Here is a 22,471-nt window from a genome sequence, read left to right on the forward strand (position 1 = left end):
GCTTTGGTTCCAGTTCATAAAGTGCATCCCACCTCACTGGTGAGATAGATGCTCATTCATTTCAGTAGTGTGTAACTCTTCATTATTCTATTTATTGAGGATTTTCTTGGCTGAGGTACTGAAGCAGTTTGCCATTTCCTTCTCCAGCTCATTTTACAGATGAGGAAACTGAGGCTAACAGAGTTGAATGAATTTCCCAGGATCACAAGCTAAAATGTGTCAGGCTAAATTTGAACTCAAGAAAATGAGCCTTTCTCTGGGAGAGAATATATATTATAACCTTGGTAAATCTTTGATCTTATTGTTGTAGGTGGTTATTTCTATGATGTAGATGTTAACCTATGCATATCTACCCATTTTATGTAGCTCTTGTCTCTGCTCCTACAAGTAAAAGTATCCACAGTGAGGTCATCTCAATATGTTTAGGTCCTTCTTCTAAATTGTCTTGAGAGTGAGTAGATACCAGGGGAGAATAAAGGATATCTGTTGGTTGCCTTTCACTAGGAGACTAGCTGGATACTTCCAGAGATTTTTTCAGGGTTTTCTGTTTTCCATATTTTTCTTATTATATAACATAGTATATTCATCATATATCATATATTTTCTAAGTTTCTATAGTTTTTCCATTACTTTCCTTTATTCATAAATCATTGGATCCTGTGAGGTAAATAGGGATGCCTATTTTACAGATGAAGAAACTAAATTTAATCTCCATTATATTACAATACTAAGAAGTATTTGATTAGGTCCCCAAATCACTAGATTTAGAATATAAGTGATTTAAGCTTGGACTTTGATTTATTTTTTTGTGACTGATCTACATTTGCTTTGGGTGTCAAATTCTTCTTCTTCTTCTTTTTAAAAACCCTTACCTTCCTGCTTAGAATCAATACTAAGTATTGGTTCCAAGTCAGAAAAGTGATATGGATTAGGTAAATGGGGTTAAGTGACTTTCCCAGGGTCACACAGTAGGAAGTATCTGAGATGAGATTTGAACCCAGCATCTCCTTTCTCCAAGCCTGACTCTATATGCATTAAGCCACCTAGCTATCCTGGCATATTACATTTTTAAACTTCTAAAGATGCCTTATGGGAGTTTGGGGGCACAGATATGAATGTTAATGAAGAAACAGATCTAACTGCTTGTTTCAGTTCTTGAATTTGTGATATGTTAATAATCTTTGGTTCAAAAAGTCCTTGAGTAAGCATCATCTTGGGTAATGGTTACTCAAGTATGCCAGTTGCTTTGGAAAATGCTAGGATGTTAAATGATTATTATTTTTTGAATCTGCTAAAATACTTCTCACTTCATTGGGCATTTGTCTTAAATAATTCAAATAAGCTTTAATCATAATAAGAAAATGAAAAACATATTTTAAATGCTCACAGATTGTTTTAAAATTCTTTCACTCCTTCTAAAGTAGTGTCATTTCACAGCAAGCTGCCATTTCCCCCTAGCAACTGCAATTCACAGATTACAGTTCTCAAGTGTCTTCTTTGCCCCCCTTCTCTATTTTAGCAACAGATCGACTCCTAGCAACCATGATCGGATACAACGTCTGAGGCAAGAATTTCAGCAAGCAAAGCAAGATGAAGATGTCGAGGATCGAAGGCGTACCTATAGTTTTGAACAACCCTGGGTGAGTATGTGATTCTTTCATTCATTAAAGAACCCTATAGCTTTCCCTCTGCCAATGGCCATTCAGCTATGACCTTGGTCCCCCATGCAACATGAAGTCATATTCCTTTGACCTTTCGCATCTCGACCTTTCTTTCTCCATCTGTGCTCCATCTTTGCTAATTTAATTTCATATCTTGTTGAGCCATCTGTCCTTTGCTTATAGGACATCATCTGCTTTGTGGCAAGCCATAGCAAAAGTCATGTGGACCAATATACATTGTTGATGCTGTCTGATGAGGATTTAGATAAAGATTTTCTATAGACAAGCACTTCTCAAAATCATGAAGCCAAAATAAAGTGATTCAAAAAGAATTTTCTGTCAGTTAATTGATGAGCATTTATTGAGTACCTACTCTGTACCAGGGACTGTGTTAGGCAATAGAGATAAAAAGAGAAAAAGGACACAGCAAATTAAGACACCACAAACCCCTCCCACAAGTTAGGGGTCTTGATGGCACACAGGCACACACAACTATGCAAAAAATTCTCCCTCCCCCAAGACCAAACAAAAGATGAACTGTTGTATTATACTCGAAAAATATTCCAACTTTTTTAAAAAATGGAAAATATTTTAATTGAAAAATTTTGTATTTTAAATTTATATTTATAAATTTATTTTTTCAGTATTTCCAATTTTTCAACTTTTAATATTCATAAATTATTGACATCAGATTATATATATTTAAATATATGTTAGCCATTGTTACTACTTGATTTAAAAAATTTTAATATAATGGAGATATTTAAGATTATATAATTAAAAGTGAATTCAGAATGTTTTCTATATTGTGAATTAAATAATTCTATTTCAAAAAATAAAAGTGTAAAGAAAGTTATTAATTTTTAGGTAAAATAAAAATAAATATATTTTGCAAATAAAGTAAAATTATTAGTTAATTATGTACCCAAAGAAATTAACTATTAAAGTTAGGTGCTAATAAAGCATGTTATCCAAATTATTTCTTGTGAGTTGTTTGTAGGCTCATAAATATGCTATAAAATCATAAAAGTGCTATTCATATATATATATATATATATATATATATATATATATATATATATATAATTAAAACCCTTACCTTCCATCTTAGAATCAATACTGTGTATTGGTTCCAAGGCAGAAGAGTGGTAAGGGCTAGGTAATGGGGGTTAAGTGACTTGCTCAGGGTTAGACAACTGGGAAGTGTCTGAGGTCACATTTGAAGGCAGGACCTCCTGTCTCTAGTCCTGGCTCTCAATCCACTAAGCTACCCAGCTGCCCCTATTTTGGGAGTTCAAACATGGAAATTATTTGAAATATAAGTTTTTCTTTTCCTGTTTTTTGAATTCCATGATTTTTTAAAATAAAAGACTGAAAGTTGCAAAAATGCCCTCCCAGGGACTTATATTAAGGAAAACAGTATGTACACACATATATTACACATACATACATATAGTAACTAAGCTTCTTTGCACCAAGCCTTCTGCAAGAGTTAAGGAAATATATACCCCCTCCCCAAATAAAGTCTCTGTCCTCTAAGAATTTGTAATCAATTTTTAAGAAATTATTTGAAGGAATGAATGTATAGGTCAATTCAGAATTAATCCTTAAAGGGCAAGTGGTTCAAGTCAATTAAGCTTGATTTATCAACTCTGAAAAAGGAGAGATCATCGTGGGATGAACTTGTCTGAAAAGGTTTCATGCAGCAGCTGGAAGTCATTTTGTCCTGAAGGATGCTTAGGGTTTGGGTAACAGAAAGAGTGAGGAGTATTTGTAGGAAATAAAGTGTAAAGCATTTAACAGAATAGGAGAAGAGCTTGCAAAATCTTAAGACTGAAATGAGTATCTTCTGTGACAGGCATAGTTGAAAGGACTTTCTTGACTTGAGTCAGACAATTGGTGTTAAGAAGTAATATTAGAAGTAATAAAGAAGATTAAAAGGGAACAAAGTTAGTTTGTGAAAAGCCTTGAATGTCAACAAAAATGTCAACTTAATGCTAGCCAATGGAGAGCCATTGAAACCAAGCAGAATTTTTTTTTTAAACTGAGCTTTTCGAAGAATAGCTTAGCAGTAGAATATAGATTCTATTCCAGAAATAAAAGACGGGACATAAGGAGACTTGTTAAAGAGGTGTCAGTAGTCCATAGGTATGGGGTAATAAACACTTGGAGATATGGGACCAGAACTTGGAAATGCAATAAAACTAATCATCAGTTATATTTGGTGCATAAATAAGAATTGTCATTAGAAGAGATACCTATAAAAGGTTCTAGTTTTTTCATATAGTAGTTTTAGCTTAATTAATAAAGATTAAATATAAATTTTCTGATAGTTGACTAAATTGATTCATTCCTACAAAACAATGTGATATCATTATGTTAATCCTCTTACATGGTTTTCCATAATCAATTGACTTGTTCCTACTGTGTTTCCTAAGTATAAATTCCTTCGGTAAACATTTTCAACTAGTTTAATTTTGAGCAAAGGGAAAGGAAAGAGTGGTGAGAAAAATGGGGGGCTTACAGATAAATGCAGCACCTCTTTATAGAAGTGATTAGTAGGAAATGTTATCCAATTTGACATTTTAGGAATGAGTTTGCTGCCTGGGGCAGATCTATTGATTTAGATAAGTCATTGCAGGGTTACTTCTGAAAGTGAATACTGCTCTGGCACTCTTTACCCTTTATTTCTTGGACCCAGAACCCCAGAAGAAATTAATTCAACAAGTAGCATCCTAAGCTCATAGATTTAGAATCATACAAGATCTTAGAGATGATCTTGTCTATTCTCTCAGTTTATAGTTGAGGAAACAGGTTTAGAGAAGTGAAACAGCTTGCCTAGGGTATAGGATCCCAGTGTAAGAGAGATGAGAGTCCCATGAAACAGTGACCTGCTCAGACCACATCTGGAGTTCATGGTATTGTTTAGTTTTGATGACTTTGTTTTAGCAATGTCTATGGCTAAGTTGGCATGCTTCCAGAGTAGAACATTCAGATAGGCTAATAAAGGCTTCAAGATTATGCGATATCTTATAAATGAATGAAATTATTTAGTTGAGGCAGGGGGCAGGACAATTGTTTTCAAGCAACTGAATAGCTGTCATAAGGGAGAAAGGGAATTAGACTTGTTCCATTTGACCACAAAACTAGGGGAAAATGGAGGAAAATGGAGGAATTCACAAAAAAAGGGAAATTAAGACAATATAAGAAAAAATTTCAAAGAATTGCATCTAAAATGGGCTTCCTGGAAACCTGGTAGTTTCTCCCATTTCAGAAGTCTTCAAGCAAAGACCAAATGATCATTTGCTGGGAATATATTAGAGAGAAGTTTTGCTTAAGCATATATAAGACTAAAACACCTCAGAGGGCCATTTCAGCTCAGAATTCTCTGATCTTTTAAGTGGAAGGTCATGCCTTATATTCACCAAGCATTAGACCAAGAGTTAATGCTCCTTTAAAATCACCTTGAAGATGAGTATTTTTATCTGTATGTTGGAGAAGTAAGAGCCCTGAACAGCCTAAGATGCATGAATAATCTGCCAGGTAGCATTGATTGAATATGCTCTCCAATTTTCTACAAAACCAGATGTAGTTTTTCACTTTTTTTTCTACAAAACCAGATGTATTTCACTGGATGTTGGAAAGATAATTTAATCTCCAATTTGGTTTTCTTCTGAATATTTTTAATGGATTAGAGGAAAGATAATTTAATCTCCAATTTGGTTTTCTTCTGAATATTTTTAATGGATTAGAGGAGTTTATATTTATTATGTAATCTGCTGCTTATTCTCAAGATGAGATGCTGTTGTGTGCTTGGGAAAAAATGTTTGAGAAAACCTTGAACTCTTATAGACTTGAGAATTCAACTACTGAAGGTCATGAGCCAAATTGTTGTATATCAAATGCCATAGCAACTTTGGACAGCCAACTTGGTCTGGTTCTTCATTTTCTATAATGACTGGAGAGGGAATTATTTGGATGATAAGTTATGGAATGATTTCCTAAATTGTTGGTGAGAACACTGAACTTTTTTTAAAATTTTACTTGCAAATAATTGAGTTCTTACAGTGTCCCATTCTACCAATCATGTAAATGAGTTCAAAGCGACTGTAAGTCCATATAATGTGTAAATTTTAATTCAGATGCTCATTGTTGCCTTAATAAGAGCTGCTCAATTGTTTAAACTGCAACCTGGTGTGTGGTTTTATTTGGCTATCAAGCTTTACAAAATGAGCCCTGAATACCTTGGAATGATTGTTTCCCTTATGAATTCTGACCTTGAAAGATCACTGTACTTGGAAAGGATAAAGCTATGATCTCACGCATTGGAAGGATTTATTATCATTTTATTGTTAAAGAACCATAAACTTCCCTTTGAGTTGTGGTGTACAACTGAGAACATATTAGCCTGGAATTGTAGAGCTTGTAAGAAGTGCTCATATGCAAAATGCATCCAGATGTATCACATAGAAATGAACCTGAAAAATTATGTAAGCTGATTACTTTACATGAGTAGTAGAATGCTGCAGAAAATTCATCAAAGTACCCTTTCCATTTCACCTCATCTCCAAATGTTCTCTCTAAACTCTAGTGGTAAGGAGTCACCTGTTTCAGAGCATTTAAAAACATCATATTGCACCCTGGGGGAATCGATTTGTAGCACAAAAGGTAGACAAAGGATCTAGAAAACTCCTTAGCTCCATGTTATGAGATGAACCCAGACTTTGAAGTAAAGAAGGGTAAAAAGTCCTTTAACTATCCCATGCATGCCTTATCGGGTGAAGCACAGTATAAATAAAAATGATCAGTGGCATAAATCTTTCTTTAAAATTTATTTATTTGCAAAAACTGGGGATAGGGTTAAGATCCAGGATTCTTCTATGGATGGGCCATTGTGTTGCTTTTAAAAGAATTAAATTGCAGGCTGCCAACATAAGTATAGTATGCTGTTAAAACTTTGTAGACACCTGAGTGGTACCCACAAGGAGACTTGCTGGCTGAAGGGATTGATAAGTGGGATAATGGAGCCTTTAATAGCTAGATGGCTAAATCTATTCAATCCCAGGTTTCTAGTGACTAAAGGTGGTTCCATACTTCAAAAAGAAAATTGATACTCAGCTGCAAAGAATTCCCTCTTCTCTCCCAAGCCTTCTTTCCAGTTGTCTGTCTTGAAAAAAAAATTATGATGGTGGTGGTGGTGGTGGTGGTGATTGCAGTAGTACAATTCTATCCTTTATACATTTTTCTTTTCTATCTTGGATGTGTAGCACTGCCTTCTTGTGGTATCTTGTCTGCATAAAATCTGCAGTAAAGGATTGACTTGCACTTTTATGCCTTTTAGCAAATGTTCAACAAATGAAAAACTTTTCTTTTAAAAAGTGAATGTGAAGTTACCTACGAAATTTAAAAAGAAGTACTTTTCTTAAAATAATGCCAATTATGGTAGCATAAATAGCATCATCCCAATTTAACAAGTTAGAAAACTGAGGCTTAGAGAATTTAAGTGTCAGAGTTCATACCACAAAAAGAGGTTCCTAACAACTCATAAATTAAATAGTAGAACCCTCTTGACTTTCTAAAAATAGACTTCCTTTCTTCTTTGATAGGAAGGATATGTTTATCTGGCCATCCTTGATAGGAGAGATCAGAAGTGGATAAGAAACCATGAAGCTGAGCCTGCTAAGTGGCACAGTGGATAGAGAGAGAGCCAGGCCTAGAGTTGGGAAGATATGGATTCAAATCTTGCCTCAGGAACTTCCTAGATGTATGATCCTGGGCAAATCACCTAATCCCATTTGCCTAACCCTTGTTCTATCTGAAAGTTGTCACCAAAACAGAAAGTAAAGGTTAAGGAAGGAAAGAAGGAAGGAAGAGAGGGAGGGAGGGACAGGGAAAGAAAGAGAGACAGAAAGAGAAAGAAAGAAAGAAAGAAAGAAAGAAAGAAAGAAAGAAAGAAAGAAAGAAAGAAAGAAAGAAAGAAAGAAAGAAAGAAAGAAAGAAAGAAAGAAAGAAAGAAAGAAAGAAAGAAAGAAAGAAAGAAAGAAAGAAAGAAAGAAAGAAAGAAAGAAAGAAAGAATGGAGTTCTTGTCCAACAACATTTGGACATGAGAGTAGAAGGAACTTTCCTATCTACCATTTACCAAAATTATTTTGCAGAACATTCACTTTCATTTTCAACAAACAGCATGTTTTGAAATGTTAAAATATTAAATGTGAATGCAAGTCAGGAAAAATAGATGTAGATGATGACAAATACTGTTTTAAGACAAAAACAGACTTTTATAAAAATTTGATGAGGGTTATTTGTATGCTCTGCAGATTTTTCAACCATTACTAACATCATTAGCAGCAATTAAGCTTTTCAACCTTTGAGGCCCACAAGAGTTCAATCGATATTTTCTCTAGCATCTGATAAGTTGCAGAGAGGGTGGGAGAGAGAGATAGGAGCACCAAAAAAGTTAACTTTATTACAGTCTTGATTAATGCCCAAACTGCTTTAATATATCAAATATTGATTTAATAATATTAGCTAGACTTTAAAATGTAAAATGTTTTGAGTTTTTAATGGCAGTTTCATATAGATAATATAAGAAAGCATCTAAATTGCTAAAACAACCTCTCAGAACTTCATAGGGGCTTTGGTTGTCCTTCTGTTATTAATAGTAATAACATTTTTTGGGAAAAATTTTCAAAAATATATATTTTTTCATTTCTTTGGAAATGCACAATTCTCTTGCACTTTCCTTTCAGTATACCTCCCATCCTCCACTGAGGGAAATAAGTAAAGAGGCCAGAGCCTTTCATCACATGCAGTCTGAGTTGCTTACTGGCAATTACCTTTTACAGGAAAATTGCTATATATTCTCTTTCCAATAGCAATGTAAAGACAGAGAGTGAGAGGGACATTTGGGGACTACTGAATATTTTATACGGTTGTAATTTCTGATACATACAGTAATGAATTTCATCTCATACATGTCAAGCATACTTTTATATAAAACAGAAAAGGTCACAAAGTCTTACCTAGTTCTAATTAGTCCTGAAACTGGGTACTCCGTGTGTTTATTTTTGTTCTTTTGGTCTATTAACTGACTGCACATTTGCTATAACCTTTGTGTGAAATCTGAAATCCAGTCTGGAAAATGCAAGCTAATTTATTTTGGTAAAATGAGAATGATTTCATTTAATTGAAAAAATGTTTAATTAAGGAATTCGTTTAGCAAAACACTGTATGCAATGTAATGCCATTTAAATTTTATATGACACCAGTAATTGATACCAAAAGTGTGTAGCTCTCACTTCCCAAATTTAAATTAGCGTATCTTTAAAAAGAAGACAAAATCCAGTTCTCCGTATCTCAATTAAAAACACTCTCTAGTTTTCATATGTGGCCTGAGAAACAAATGATGAAAAGATTCCAGTATTGGGGCCCAGGCTGGTCCAGCCATGCATCATGTAATGTATGAGCATCTATTTATTTCCATCATCCAGCCTCCTTTGTTAACACCACGTTGGCCGCTTTTTTTGATTTAAAAGGTCAGTGCCTGTCACATATCTCCTCCCAAACAAGGCCAGAGTTCTTTGTTAAAACAGAGCTGCTGCCATGTTTATTTGGTGGCCTTACAGGATTATTACAATTAGATCCAAACTTGTGATTCTTCCTGCAGATGTAAAGTTGGGACACTGACGCTGCTGGTGTTGTTATTTTAGTCTAAAACATACACTTCCTTCCAGATTTACATATTATCTTTTTTTTTCTCATTATTTTCTGTTACTTTTCAAATACATTTTGTGTTTCTGGAGTCAGGTGGGTCACAATTGCTCTTTTTTGTGCTTTGCTTTAGAGATGGGGACCAAAGTGCTCAACAGCTATGATTAGCGAGTCTAATATTACCACCACAATTTACATTTTTATGAGGTCCTCATTGAAATTGTGAATTAGTGAAGTATAACCCTTCAGTTACCATGTGTACAGGTAAAATAGAAAACATACCAGCTCGTTGCTATTTACATATTGCTGTGAATGAGCCTTGCATATCATTTCTACAGCTACGTTTTGACCCATGACATTTTTATCCAAAACCCCAAAGACAAAATATATACGTTTTTGGAGAACCCACCACAGACATTATAGCAAAAAAATTGGCAAAAGAGCACTAATGGGACTGATGTTTATATTTTTTAATAGAAGGCCCCCTGTAATAAAAGATTCCGTCTCTGAATTTCAGAATCTATTTCATGATTAAATTCACGATTGGGCATTGGAAAGGCTAGACGATAAAATGGCCATGGTTGGAAGAGTATGGGGAGAGCAGTGTCAGAAAATAAATACTGCAAGAAACAAAAGACTCGATTCTTTTCTCATCTGTCAGAAGTGAGTTTTCAGGCCTCTGGGAAAAACAACTTTAAAAATACACCTGAAATTCCTCCACAGTCTTGCATTTTCTTTTCACATCTCCAGCAAGCAATGTCACAGAGCAGCATGAGCTTAAAGAGCTGGTTACTAAAACCTGCTACGGAATGGCAGATCTTTCAAGACTGCTTGACACGCGTATGTAGCTACACTGAGTGAAAAGAAGAAAGAATTTTTTTTTTTTAATAGAGGGGGGAAAAAATTCTTTAGCATTTCCTGGCCTGATCTTCCTCTTGGCCTTCTCAACTGCTTTCCTATGTCTTATTGTTTTCCTTGCCAAAAACAACTCCAACAACCCCAAAAGCCAGCCTAGCACATTATTCCTGAAGGATGCCAGCATCCACCGTGTGAGAAGAAAATGTCTTTCTCTCCCAGTGTGTTGGTATAATCCGGGCTCATTGGGTGCAGTGCTTGTCTTGCTAAAAGCACCACCCATGTATTAAGTGAATTTTGTTGTGGGGCTGTTCTCTTAACACATTTGTTCCAGGGAGTTTGATTATAAACATTCACTAGCAGAGACTGGGGCATAATAAAGCCTAATCTCTTTGTGGTGGTATTTTTATGCTGGGATATTTTTTAATACACTCACTGTTTATGCCCATATGTTTGAAACTTTGCCCTCTACATTCATATATTTTTGCATTCTATCAACAATAAGAACGTGCCAATTTTTTTTTATTCCACACTCTAAACAAAAGATCATAATCCAGCTTAGAAAAAGGTTCTATTTGTTGTTGAAGAGTATGGCCACTTCTACTAGATTCTGAAGCTTAAAGGACACATCTCCATAGCTTCGGACCAGCTGTCCCCCATGCCTGGGGGCTCTCCTTCCTCAACTCTGCCTCTTACAGTCCCCAGCTTCCCCTATGCTTCCCCCACCCTGAATTCTCTTGTATTTATTTTTATATGCTGCTCTTTACAAAAGACCCTCCACCTTCCATCCCCATGACTGCCTTTACCATATAGATGTACTGGTGATGGTGGTGGTGGTTCAGACCTGTCCAACACTTCAGGATTCCTTTTGGGGTTTCCTGAGCAAAGCTACTAGAGTGGTTTGCCATGAGGTTTTCTTAGCAAAGCTACCTGAATGGTTTTCCATTGGGTTTTCTTAGCAAAAAAAAAAAAAACCTACTGGAATTGTTTGCCATCGGGTTTTTCTTAGCAAAAAGCTAGTGGAATGGTTTTCCATGGGGTTTTCTTAGCAAAAAAACTACTGGAATGGTTTTCCATGGGGTTTTCTTAGCAAAAAGCTACTGGAATGGTTTTCCATGGTTTTTTTTTTTCTTAGCAAAAAGCTACTGGAATGGTTTTCCATGGGGTTTTCTTAGCAAAAAGCTACTGGAATTGTTTTCCATGGGGTTTCCTTAGCAAAAAGCTACTGGAATGGTTTTCCATGGGGTTTTCTTAGTGAAAGCTACTAGAATGGTTTTCTCTGGGGTTTTCTTAGCAAAAAGCTACTGGAATGGTTTTCCTTGGGGTTTTCTTAGCAAAAAAACTACTGGAATGGTTTTCCATGGGGTTTCCTTAGCAAAAGGTTACTGAAATGGTTTTCTATGGGGTTTTCTTAGCAAAGCCACTGGAATGGTTTTCATGGGGTTTCCTTAGCAAAAAGCTACTGGAATGGTTTTCCATGGGGTTTTCTTAGCAAAATGAAAACAAACAAACAAACAAACAAACAAAAAACTCAAACAAACAAAAGAAAAACTCTACTGAAATGGTTTTCCATGGGGTTTTCTTAGCAAAATGAAAACAAACAAACAAACAAACAAACAAAAAACTCAAACAAACAAAAAAAAAAACTACTGAAATGGTTTTCCATGGGGTTTTCTTAGCAAAGCTACTGGAATGATTTTCCATGGGGTTTTCTTAGCAAAAAAAATAATACTGGAATGGTTTGCCATGGGGTTTTCTTAGCAAGGCTACTGGAATGGTTTTCCATTGGGTTTTCTTAGTAAAAAGCTACCAGAGTGGTTTGCCATTTTCTTCTTCAGTTCATTTGACAGATGAGGAAACTAAGGCAAACAGGGCTAAGTGACTTGCCCAAGGTCACCTAGTAAAGGTCTGAGGTCAGATCAGAACTCAGATCTTCCAGACATGGTGTTCTACCTAGTAACCACCCCCAAAGAAACTCAATTTTCTTCAAAACTTAGTTCAAATTCCACCTACTATCATAAGCCATTGCCAGTGCCTTTAACTGCCAATATCTTCCCCTCTAAGGTTGCATTCTCCACATTGTATATGTGTCTTATGTCTATGTGTATATATACATATGCATAGTTATTTATATGACTATATAAATGTACTTTAATTATCAATTAAATAATTATTTATGTAATTTATATTATTAATTAATAGGCAAATAATGAATTATGGTAATAGAGAAGTGAACAGTTCATGTCACTGACTATATTAATGCATATTATAGGGGTGTGTGCATATATGTGTGTATATATATATTTTTTTAATTATCCTTTATTAGAGTATATGCTTCTTGAGTGCAAGAACAGATTTTTGCTTTTTATTTGTATCCCCAGAGCTTAGCACAAATACTTTTACCCACACTAAGCACCTAATGAATGTTTGCTCATTGATTGATAAGGACTGATGAAATTACAGGTGCAGAACAACAATATTTTGAATATACTTATATTGTTTCCCCTTATATAATATAAGCTCCTTGAAGCAGAAGACTGTTTCCTATACCTGGTCTCACACCCAGTAGGTGCTTAATGATTGCTATCGATTGATTGATAGCTCCCATGCATGTCATTGTCTTTCAATTCTGAAGACACTTCAGGGATCTTGGCTTTTTAGACATTTGTCAGACACAGTGTACACCCCCCCACCCCCCGCACATTTTTGCATAATAAAAATAGCTGGATAGCAGAGGCCAGAGGGAAATTAATTAATAGTTCATGTCAGTGACAATATGATGAACAATTGCTTAATGCTTCATTAAACCAAAGCCATGGCCCTCTGCTCTAAGTAGAGTTGCTTTTGTTTCTTATAACTAGATCTGGAGAGCAGCCGAACAACTTGTAAGTGGAAGGCTGAAATGTTCAGTGACTTAACTTTGAGGAAATGTAAGGGCCTGTACTCTCTAGTATGTACTCAGTCAGGTTTTGTTGAGACTGTGTCCAGTGGCCCAAAGCATTTAAATACATAGATTCAAAATAACTTATAATGTTCTGATTAGTCAAGCCAAAATGCTACATAGCCTAATAACTGGAAATTTAAGCAACACACTGGATGAATGCATCTGGATGAAATTTACATACACATATATAATATTTATTCTGTAAATAAGTGTGCGTATGAGTATGTATGTTGTATATATGCAACATGTAAAGAGAGACAGAGGGAAGGAGGGAGGGAGAGAGGGAAGGGGAGAGAAAGAGAGAGACAGAGACAGAGAGACAGAGAGAGAGGAGCCATTTCCTAAAAGAAATGTATAGAGTAACAAAAAAGTAGTGGCAGGATATAAAGGCTGATTTTTGTTGAAATGATTTCTAGGTAGCTATAACCACATCAGTATAAGCATATGACAGATACATTATAGTTATCTAATATGGATTTAGAGGAAGATACAAATACATTAAAAATATAATGTACATAGCCAATTCTCAATTCTCCACTAGTGGATTTTTTCTACTTTGTGAATTGTGCTAAATTTTTTCCTAGGTCACTTTCCACCTTGTTGCCTAAAAAGGCCACCTCTCTCTACTTGGTGGTTGAATTATTTTGTTTCATTTTGGGACATTTCTGAGTTAAGTTTTTCATTGATGTTTTCATCAATATGATCCAATTTTGATATTCATATATGCAAAGCATAATAACTGTCCAACCCTGATAAAACAACTTTAAAAAAAGATTCATGATGAATTCCAAAGCCAAGAAATGTGCACTTTTGTTATTATATAGTATGACGAGCTAAGTCATTGTATTTCATTTTCAAGGATTTTTATGAAATAATATTAAAAGAAAATAGTGGCTTAAATAATCTGAATCTACAAGGTTGCCCCAAAGTGATTAAACTCATTATGGTCTTTGAGTCATTGTTTTCCCATGTTTTTCTTGCATGTTTGTCTTTTAGCCAAACACTAAAATATACACACAGAGTGGAAGACATTCTGTTTCTGTGGAGGTGCAGATGCAGAGGCAAAGGCAAGAAGAACGAGAGAGCTTCCAGCAAGCACAACGCCAATACAGCTCATTACCAAGGTATGATGATTCTCTTATGGTACTCCAAATCTCAAAACTCAGATAAACTTCCTGGGTGGCCTTTATATCTAATAGAAGGAGAAAAGACCTCAAAATTTGTACTCTCTTCTCCAAGTTGCCAAGGGGTGGTCGATTGAGAATTGGGAATAAAAAGAGTTTGGAGTTGTTACATCTATACCAAGTCATTAAGATCACTGACATATCACTTGGCAAGTGTTAATCCATGGATTTCTGTTCATCAGCAGGCTTCAGTTCTGTACCCACTATGTTTGACACTGAGATTCAGAAACCAAAACAATACAGTTACTGTCCTCAAGGACCTCAAAGACTGTCTTCAAGGACCCCCATATGACTGGAGGTTACAGCATATAGGCAAATAAATAGACAAAATATATTGAAATTTTGAAAAAGAAATAATTTCAGGATAGGGACCTTGACAACTAGGGAAATGAGAAAAAGATTTCTTGTAGAAAGGACTATTTGATCTGATACATAAGAAGGGAGTTCCAAGAGGAAGGAAGAGGTGAGAGAGAAAACATTCTAGAAATGAGAGCGAGTCTCTGAAAAGATATGGAGGAGGGAGATGGTCTGTTATGTACAGTGAATAATAAATAAGCTAATTTGGAAGGAAGAGGCAAGTAAAATGAAATCAGACTTGGAAAGTTTGGAGCACAATATCTTCTTTAAAGAGCAAAAAAAGGAGTTTGTATTTTTTTTTAAACATAGAATCAGTAGGGAGTCACTGAAACTTCTTGAGCAGGAGAAAGACTTGGACATCCTTATGCTTTAGATATATCAATTTAGTGGTTATATGGAGGAGAAATGAGAGAAGAGGCTGGCTGCAGGAGGACAAATTATGAGTCTATTGAAATAGTTCTGGTAATAGATAACAAAGGACTGAATTAACCAGAAGCAACTCAGAACAAGAGGGAAAATATTTTTTATAATACCTTATTCTCTTTTAAAGGGAAGTATTTACAACCTATGCCATCTTACTTGTCATCAAATTCTCCGCTACCCTTCTTGTTTGTGGATATGGAAGTCATGGAAACATCAACCTGATTTATTGACAGATAATCAGGGAACTTTCCTCTTTGATGCTACTCTTGAAATGGATTGGGTTGAGCATTTGAAAGATCTTCCACAGGGAGTAATCTTTCTCTATGTTGAGACTACATGGCACCCAGCTCATGCAGTGGATTATTCCTTATTAATCAAAGAATTTCTTGCCATCACACTTAATAGCCCACTATCCTTTACTATCTTTTTCTTCTTTAGTTCATTGTCCAAATTGTCTTTTTTTTTTTCTATCCAAGGCATTTAGTTCACATTAAATACCTACTATGTACTAAATGCTAAAGATACCAAAGAGGCATAAAATAGGCTCTGTTCTCAAGAAACTAGAAATCTAAAGGGGAGGCAATAAGCAAACAAATATGTAGAAACAAGCTATGTTCAGGATAAATGGGACGGCACAAAAATTAAGAGAGGTTGGGAAAGATTTTGGCTTTGACTTAAAGGAAGCCAGAGAAACCAGAGATGAGAAGTGAGAGCCTTCCAGAAGTAGAGGCAACCAGAGATCTGGAATTTCATTACTGCAAATATTCACCCTACTAATGCAGATTGATATGTTATTATGACCAAAGCATTTCCAAGTACCCAACTATCTGGTGATGAGTCTCTCTGAACTCTGTTTATGCTGATTCTAGGGGAACAGTTGTTGGTCTTGTTCACTGCCTTTCCTGCTTATATCACCTGCCAGTGATTACCTGTCCTATGCATAGGCTTAGAGAACACAGGTTTAATGCCAAATCATGATGAGACATTGAAGAAAGACTTTGGTGGAGTTATTATTATGCAAGCCTAGTCATATTCCCTTTTTAACAGGGGGGCAGGTGACATTGGCAGGGGTGAAGGAGAATATTTTTCTTATAGTCACACAGTTAGAAAGTCACAAAAATGGAACTAGAACGTGGGTCTCTCAGTTCTGATTCCAGGGTATGTCCCAATATGACATGGTGCTCATGCTCATGACTTGAAATTTCTAATTTTCTAAGAAAAGGGGTAATAGTGAAAAAACTGGTGAGATTCAGCCTGAAGAATAGGAGACTTGGGGAGTGGACATGAGCACTATTCAGATGATATTTGGGGGTTCACACAAGGAAGATGGACTGATCTTGTTCTGGTTGATTTCAAAGCACAAGGTTCATAGGATTGTTTCTCTTAAAAGGAAGAGAATCAATTAGTTTCTCTACCCACTTTATTTCCTAAAATTAGTTGTAAATGATTTTCCAAATGAAGGATTCTGTAATAGGTCAGTGTCCATGCTAGGAAGTAATAGAGAGAAATCTCCCACACAAAAGTTACATATCCAGAAGAGATTTCTATAAAGGCATTTTTTTATAATCAACCAAGACTTCAAGAGAGCTGGATTCCAGGGCTATGCTGAAAATCTCTATCCAGCACATTTCATGGTAGGGGGAAAGGGGAGAAGAAGAAAGAAAAAGAACAATATCAGCTCCAAGCTTTTCACCCTTCCACTTCTTTGCAGGAAGGGTCCTATCTCTGACAAGTTTAACAGATCTGCCCTTATATTTACTACCTTCTCAGAAGTTTGTGGTAGTTATTGGTGGGGAAGCAACTGTGTTATCTGCTCCTTTCACTTCCAGATTTCCAGTACTTGAACCCTTTATTTGGATGAGGTGAGGAGAAGGAGGCATATATGCAGTAGTAGGGTAGTCTGTGAAGTGTAGCCAGAGCCAGCTAGATAGAATGGACAATGTGTTTGTGTTCCTGCACTCACTAGTAAAAATTGAGCAAGTACCAGGGTTAGAGTTCTAAAACTAAGTGGATTATGGCAATCTCATGGTCTCTGAAGGAACAGTGGCAGAACCAACGGCAAGAAAATAACTGGCAATTGCCTGGCTTTAGACTAGGTCCTAACACAAAAGGGAGAAAAAAATAAAAAAGGAACTATCAGCTCACTCAGAAAAAAAACTTTGTAACAACTAGGGACATCTAAAATGAGAATGATAGTGGATTGCCTATCACTGGAAATCTTAAAAGAGACACTGAATGATCACTTGTGAGGGATATTATAACAGGACAGTTCTCTTTAAGTGCTGGTTCAATTATATGATCTCTGAGTTGTCTTCCAAATCTCTCATTCTGAGAAACAAATAAAGTGAGAAATAGATGGGAAATAGATGTCCACTTCCTCTGCTCTCCAGAACTGTAAAGTCTATATTCTAAGGGAGATGTCATATGTATCAACCTGGATAGATTAACACACCTGAAAGCCTTTTCCCAAAACCATTAGAGAATTCCACTGTTGCTGTTATAAGAGCTGTTGGGCTTAATATATTTTATTTTGTGGTTAGAGAGGCTGACAAGGGAAAATGAGTATAGCGAGGAAGGGAGAATGAATTAAGGAAGGGGGAAGGTCTAGGGAAAGGAAGAGAGGCAATGAAAAACAATGGAAAAGTCTGGGAAACCATATGCTAGAAACAACAATCCACAACAGAAGGAAAGAAAGGAAATCCACCATGAAATGTGCTAGATAGAGATTTGCGGTAGACCCTGGGATTCCAGCCTTCTTGAAAGGAAAGGGGCAGCATAGAGAGATGATGAATGCCATGGATTTTATTAATAAAATTTTACTAATAATAGCTTGCATTTATATAATGCTTTAAGGCTTGTAAGGTGCTTTACATAAATTATCTTATTTGATCCTTACAACAATCGTGTAAGGTAGATGATGTTATTATCATCCTCATTTATAGTCAAGGCTGAGAGAGGTTAATTGATACTATTAGTATCAATGAGGCTTAATTATACTAGTAATACAAGCCTTGCTCAGGCTTACACTACTAGTAAAGGTTTGGAAAAACCTTCACACTCAGACCTTCCTGACTACAAGTGCAGGACAACAGCTGTATTATCTAGCCACATGCCTCGACTACCCAAACACAACAAAAAAGAACTTCTGTCATAGCCCTTAGTTTTTCAGTAGTACAAAAGCATTTCATCTTCCAAAAATGCATGCTTTATCCTAGTGAAAGGGATTTGTTTCTGAGAAGGATAAATGCTGGCTCTTTCGATGGTAAGCACCATGTAGGCAGGGACCATCTTTTGCCTCTTTTTGTATCTTCAGTATTCAGCAGAGTGCTTTGCATATGGAAGATGCTTAAAAAATGTTTATTGAATTGACCACAAAATAATAACTGAATGCTTCTGCATTGAGATTCATAGTGTACAGAGCAATCTTCACATGCATTGTCCTGCTTGGTCTTTTTAGCAACCTGCTGAAATGCTACTGAAATCCACAATTTGAACTCTATGCCTTTTGTGCCTAATATAGGGTTCTTTCTGCTGTGGTCATTCCTTAGTTGGGGTGCCATTACTGTCAAGGATTTAGATTCCTTGTGAATATAGTATATAGAGAAAGAGATCATAGCTTCACCTGAAAATTGGAGATTTTGAATCTCTTGGCATTTGAAATGGAAAAAAGTCTCAATATAGTTATGTTAACCTCCAAATAGGGGTTATATTCTTTTAGAGCATAAGGATAAGGATTTGATGGGCTCCTGCCTAATGTCTTTTCTTCTGAACAATCTTCTAGATGATTTCCATACTTTTATTTGCTTGGAAATATCACTTTTGGGGGGCATTTCTAGGTTTCACCAATACTAACTTTTTTTTACAGTATCTCTTATAAAATGGTTCACTGAAAGGTAGTACAGAAATCTGAAGCTAAAGAAACCAAGCAGATGGATATGAAAAGCAACTAGGGAAAACAATATGAAGACAAGCCATGTCCAATTTTCTGCCATGTGATTCTTTTCAAAGACACAAGATCTTTAATTATCGGATGTTGACAATTAGCAGAGTTTTGTCTAAACAAGTTGGTTTGGTATTTGAAACCAAAGATTTCACCAAAGTAAAAAACAAGTCTAGGTCATTACCAAGTTGAACATAAAATAAAACAAATGGCCAGGCCTTTTTATCCGACTTTTCCTGTGCTAACATTAGAGAAGGTGGTTTGAATTAGAGCCTTCTATAGGAAACCAGGGTGGTTTGCAAATTCTACCAGTAATTAAGAAAATCTTTAGCTGGATTACAGTTACATCTTAAAATGTCAAATAAGAAACATTAGCCAGCTGGCAATTGATTCAGAATATGCATGAAATCTAGGAGGGAAGAGAACTCACGTAGACCCCCACTCCTTTCCTGATCAGTGAGAATCCCTTTATTCCCAATTCCCAAATTAATCTAACCACCTTTTACCTTTCTTTTCCTGAAAAGAAGCTCCCTTCCCCCAAGCTCAAAAGGTAAAAACATTTTCAGTCTTGGAGTTGCTTTCTTAACTTCACTACTGTTACTTCTTCACTTACCCTTATCCCCTTTTTTCCTTTGCCTTCTCTCTCTCTCTCTCTCTCTCTCTCTCTCTCTCTCTCTCTCTCTCTCTCTCTCTCTCTCTCTCTCTCTCTCTCTCTTTCTCTTCTCTCTCTCTCTCTCTCTCTCTCTCTCTCTCTCTCTCTCTTTCTCTTTCTCTTTCTCTCTCTCTCTCTCTCTCTTTCTCTCTCTCTCTCTCTCCTCAGTTTTCTATCTTTCCTTCATTCTATCTCATTTACTATACTGACCCTTTTTCATTCTCTTTGGAGTCCTAGCCCTATTTTTTTTTACCTTTTCCTTTAGGTTTATGCATAGACCAAACATTTATGCTTTTATATTTAGTCATAAATGTAATTGATTTCTCAGCCCTGGGACATTATGTCTTATTTCGTTCATCATTTTACCTTTCATTTCAATGACTGATGGTTGAACTATATTGTTTTTCTTTATCTTGGGAAATCTAAAGGTTAAGAATTTTTTCTCATGTCAATAATAACAATATTTATTCATCAAATGTCTGATGTGTTCAAAACTCTATATTAGAGGAAATAAAAAGTCATGTCCTGGGGCTCAGTGGATTGAGAGGCAGGTCTAGAGATTGGAGATTCTGAGTTTAAATCTGGCCTCAGATACCTCCTAGATGTGTGACCCTGGGCAAGTCACTTCACTTCCATTACTTGGCCCTTACTACACAATCAATTCTAAATATTGATTCTAATACAGAATGTAAGAGTTAAAGCAATAGATGTCCCCTGTCCTCATATGCTTTCAGTCTATAAACACTCTGCAGAAGATACTAGAAAAACTCAATAAAAAAGGTAATATTTGAAAGAATATGCTTGCCAAAGCAGCATGTGTATCCTAATGAATGAGTTGAGAAACTCATTTTGGCCTTATTCCCAAGAGATAAACAAACTATCATTTATAAAAAGAAACAACCAAATGGAAACTGAGCCATAGTTATCTCTACATAGTTAGTGCTTAATTCTTGTTTATTTGATTGAATTTAAGTTTCCGTTGTCAGTTTCTTTATGTCTTACTTAATCTACCTGGAGTATGATGGATCTTTTAGGAATGGTCCTTTGAGACTGGTTATTTCCTCTTAGTCATTATGCCTAGAATTCCAGTGCCTATCAGCTGATAGTTCTGTTCCAGCTAAGTTTATGCAAACATCCCCCAATTTCTTTCCCTGAGTGAAGACAGTTGAGACAATAAACATTTGTCACACGTTTCTACCTTTGAATATGCCTTTCTTCAAACATATAACATATATAATGATGAAAAATAGGATATCATTATATGTTTAGTTAAAGAGCTTTCTCAGAGATGAATATAGAAATATACTGCGAAGCAAGATCTCATTTATAATGTGATGCCCTGCTGATTCAAAATGCTATGAACTTTACTGACTTCTAGCTTCCTGTTCACCTGTGTAAAAAAGTTTTCTGACTTTAAAAATCCCAGGACTGGCAACTAGTTTTTTCTTCTTTTGTTTTCTCTAGTTACCAATCCAAGAATCTATCCCTCATCTGTTCAGCCATACTTTTAACTGTCAAAATTTCTCTCTCTCTCTAAGTCACACTTATCAAGAATTTTGTGTTTAGTTTCTTCACTGATTAAAGCAAAAAGACCCCAAAGAACATGCAGTCCATAACATTTCTTCCAATGACTTCACCTTTTTGTGCAATGAAGGTTTATACCACTTGACACTCTAGAGCCAGGGTTGACAAACTACCACTTTATTTAAAAATATAAAAGCCAAAGGGCAGCTGGGTTGCTCAGTGGATTGAGAGCCAGACCTAGAGATGGGAGGTCCTGGGTTCAAATCTGGACTCAGACACTTCCCAGCTGTGTGAGCTTGGACAAGTCCCTTGACCCCCATTTCCTAGCCCTTAACACTCTTCTGCCTTGGAGCCAATACATGGTATTGGCTCCAAGAAGGATGGTAAGGGTTTTTAAAATATACAGAAAAGCCAAGGGGGCAGCAGTGGATTGACAGCCAAGCCTAGACTCAGGAGGTCCTGGGATCAAATATGATCTCAAAAACTTCTTAGCTAGGTGACCATGGGCAAGTCACTTAACCCCCAGTGCCTTCCCCTTAACACCCTTTTGGCTGGATTCTAAGATGGAAGGAAAGGGTTATTTAAAAAAAAGTGAAAACCATTCTTTGATGGAGGACTACAGAAAAACAGGCTAAGAGGCAGAGTTTGCTCCAGAGTCCTTTCCTTTCTCTTTTTATCAATAAGTATGTTAAATAACTGCTTTAATAAAATAGGTACTTTTAATAGTTGGATAACTTCCACTCCAAAGTTCTGTATCCATTACCCCAATTCCCCTGAAAAAAATACATTTTAAAACACATCTTTAATATCCTGCACAGAAGTTTTAAACACAAAAATCTGCTTTCATTTCGATAGGAAGGAATTAGGAACAAAAGTAATTCTATCTACTGATCTGAAGAGAACTTCTTATAGATGGGTTTGAAGTCACATTGTCATCGTTGTTGTCATCATCATCAACAAGCCATTAGGGAGCTTCTCCAAGTGCAAAACACCGTCCAAGGCTACCTTCTGGCTATGCTTTCAAATTCAATTAAACTCCAGGATTTCCTGATAGCCAAAGCTTCAGGCTTCATGGGGAGAGTGCATCAGATAGCCAGAGATGAAAAGAACCAGCAGCTCGGTAGCCTGTTTTTGATTGCTCAGAATTTTATAACCAACCTATCAAGAGAGCCCACAATTGCAAATGGAACATCAGTACCAAGATCAGCGTTTTAATTAAA

At 36.0% G+C, this 22,471-nt stretch overlaps 1 protein-coding gene across 23 annotated transcripts in view; it reads left to right on the forward strand.

Annotated features, from left to right (window-relative positions):
• Positions 1-22,471, forward strand: part of PARD3 (par-3 family cell polarity regulator) — a 730,632-nt gene that overhangs the window by 704,449 nt on the left and 3,712 nt on the right. For all 23 annotated transcript variants that reach the window (XM_056800896.1, XM_007504759.3, XM_007504751.3 and 20 more), the window contains 2 exons: positions 1,520-1,640; positions 14,168-14,295. In XM_056800896.1, coding sequence (XP_056656874.1) covers positions 1,520-1,640; positions 14,168-14,295 — 249 coding nt within the window. The remainder of the gene's footprint in view (positions 1-1,519; positions 1,641-14,167; positions 14,296-22,471) is intronic.

The sequence above is a fragment of the Monodelphis domestica genome, chromosome 5 (genome assembly GCF_027887165.1).
Source record: "Monodelphis domestica isolate mMonDom1 chromosome 5, mMonDom1.pri, whole genome shotgun sequence".
Taxonomy (NCBI): Eukaryota; Metazoa; Chordata; class Mammalia; order Didelphimorphia; family Didelphidae; genus Monodelphis; species Monodelphis domestica.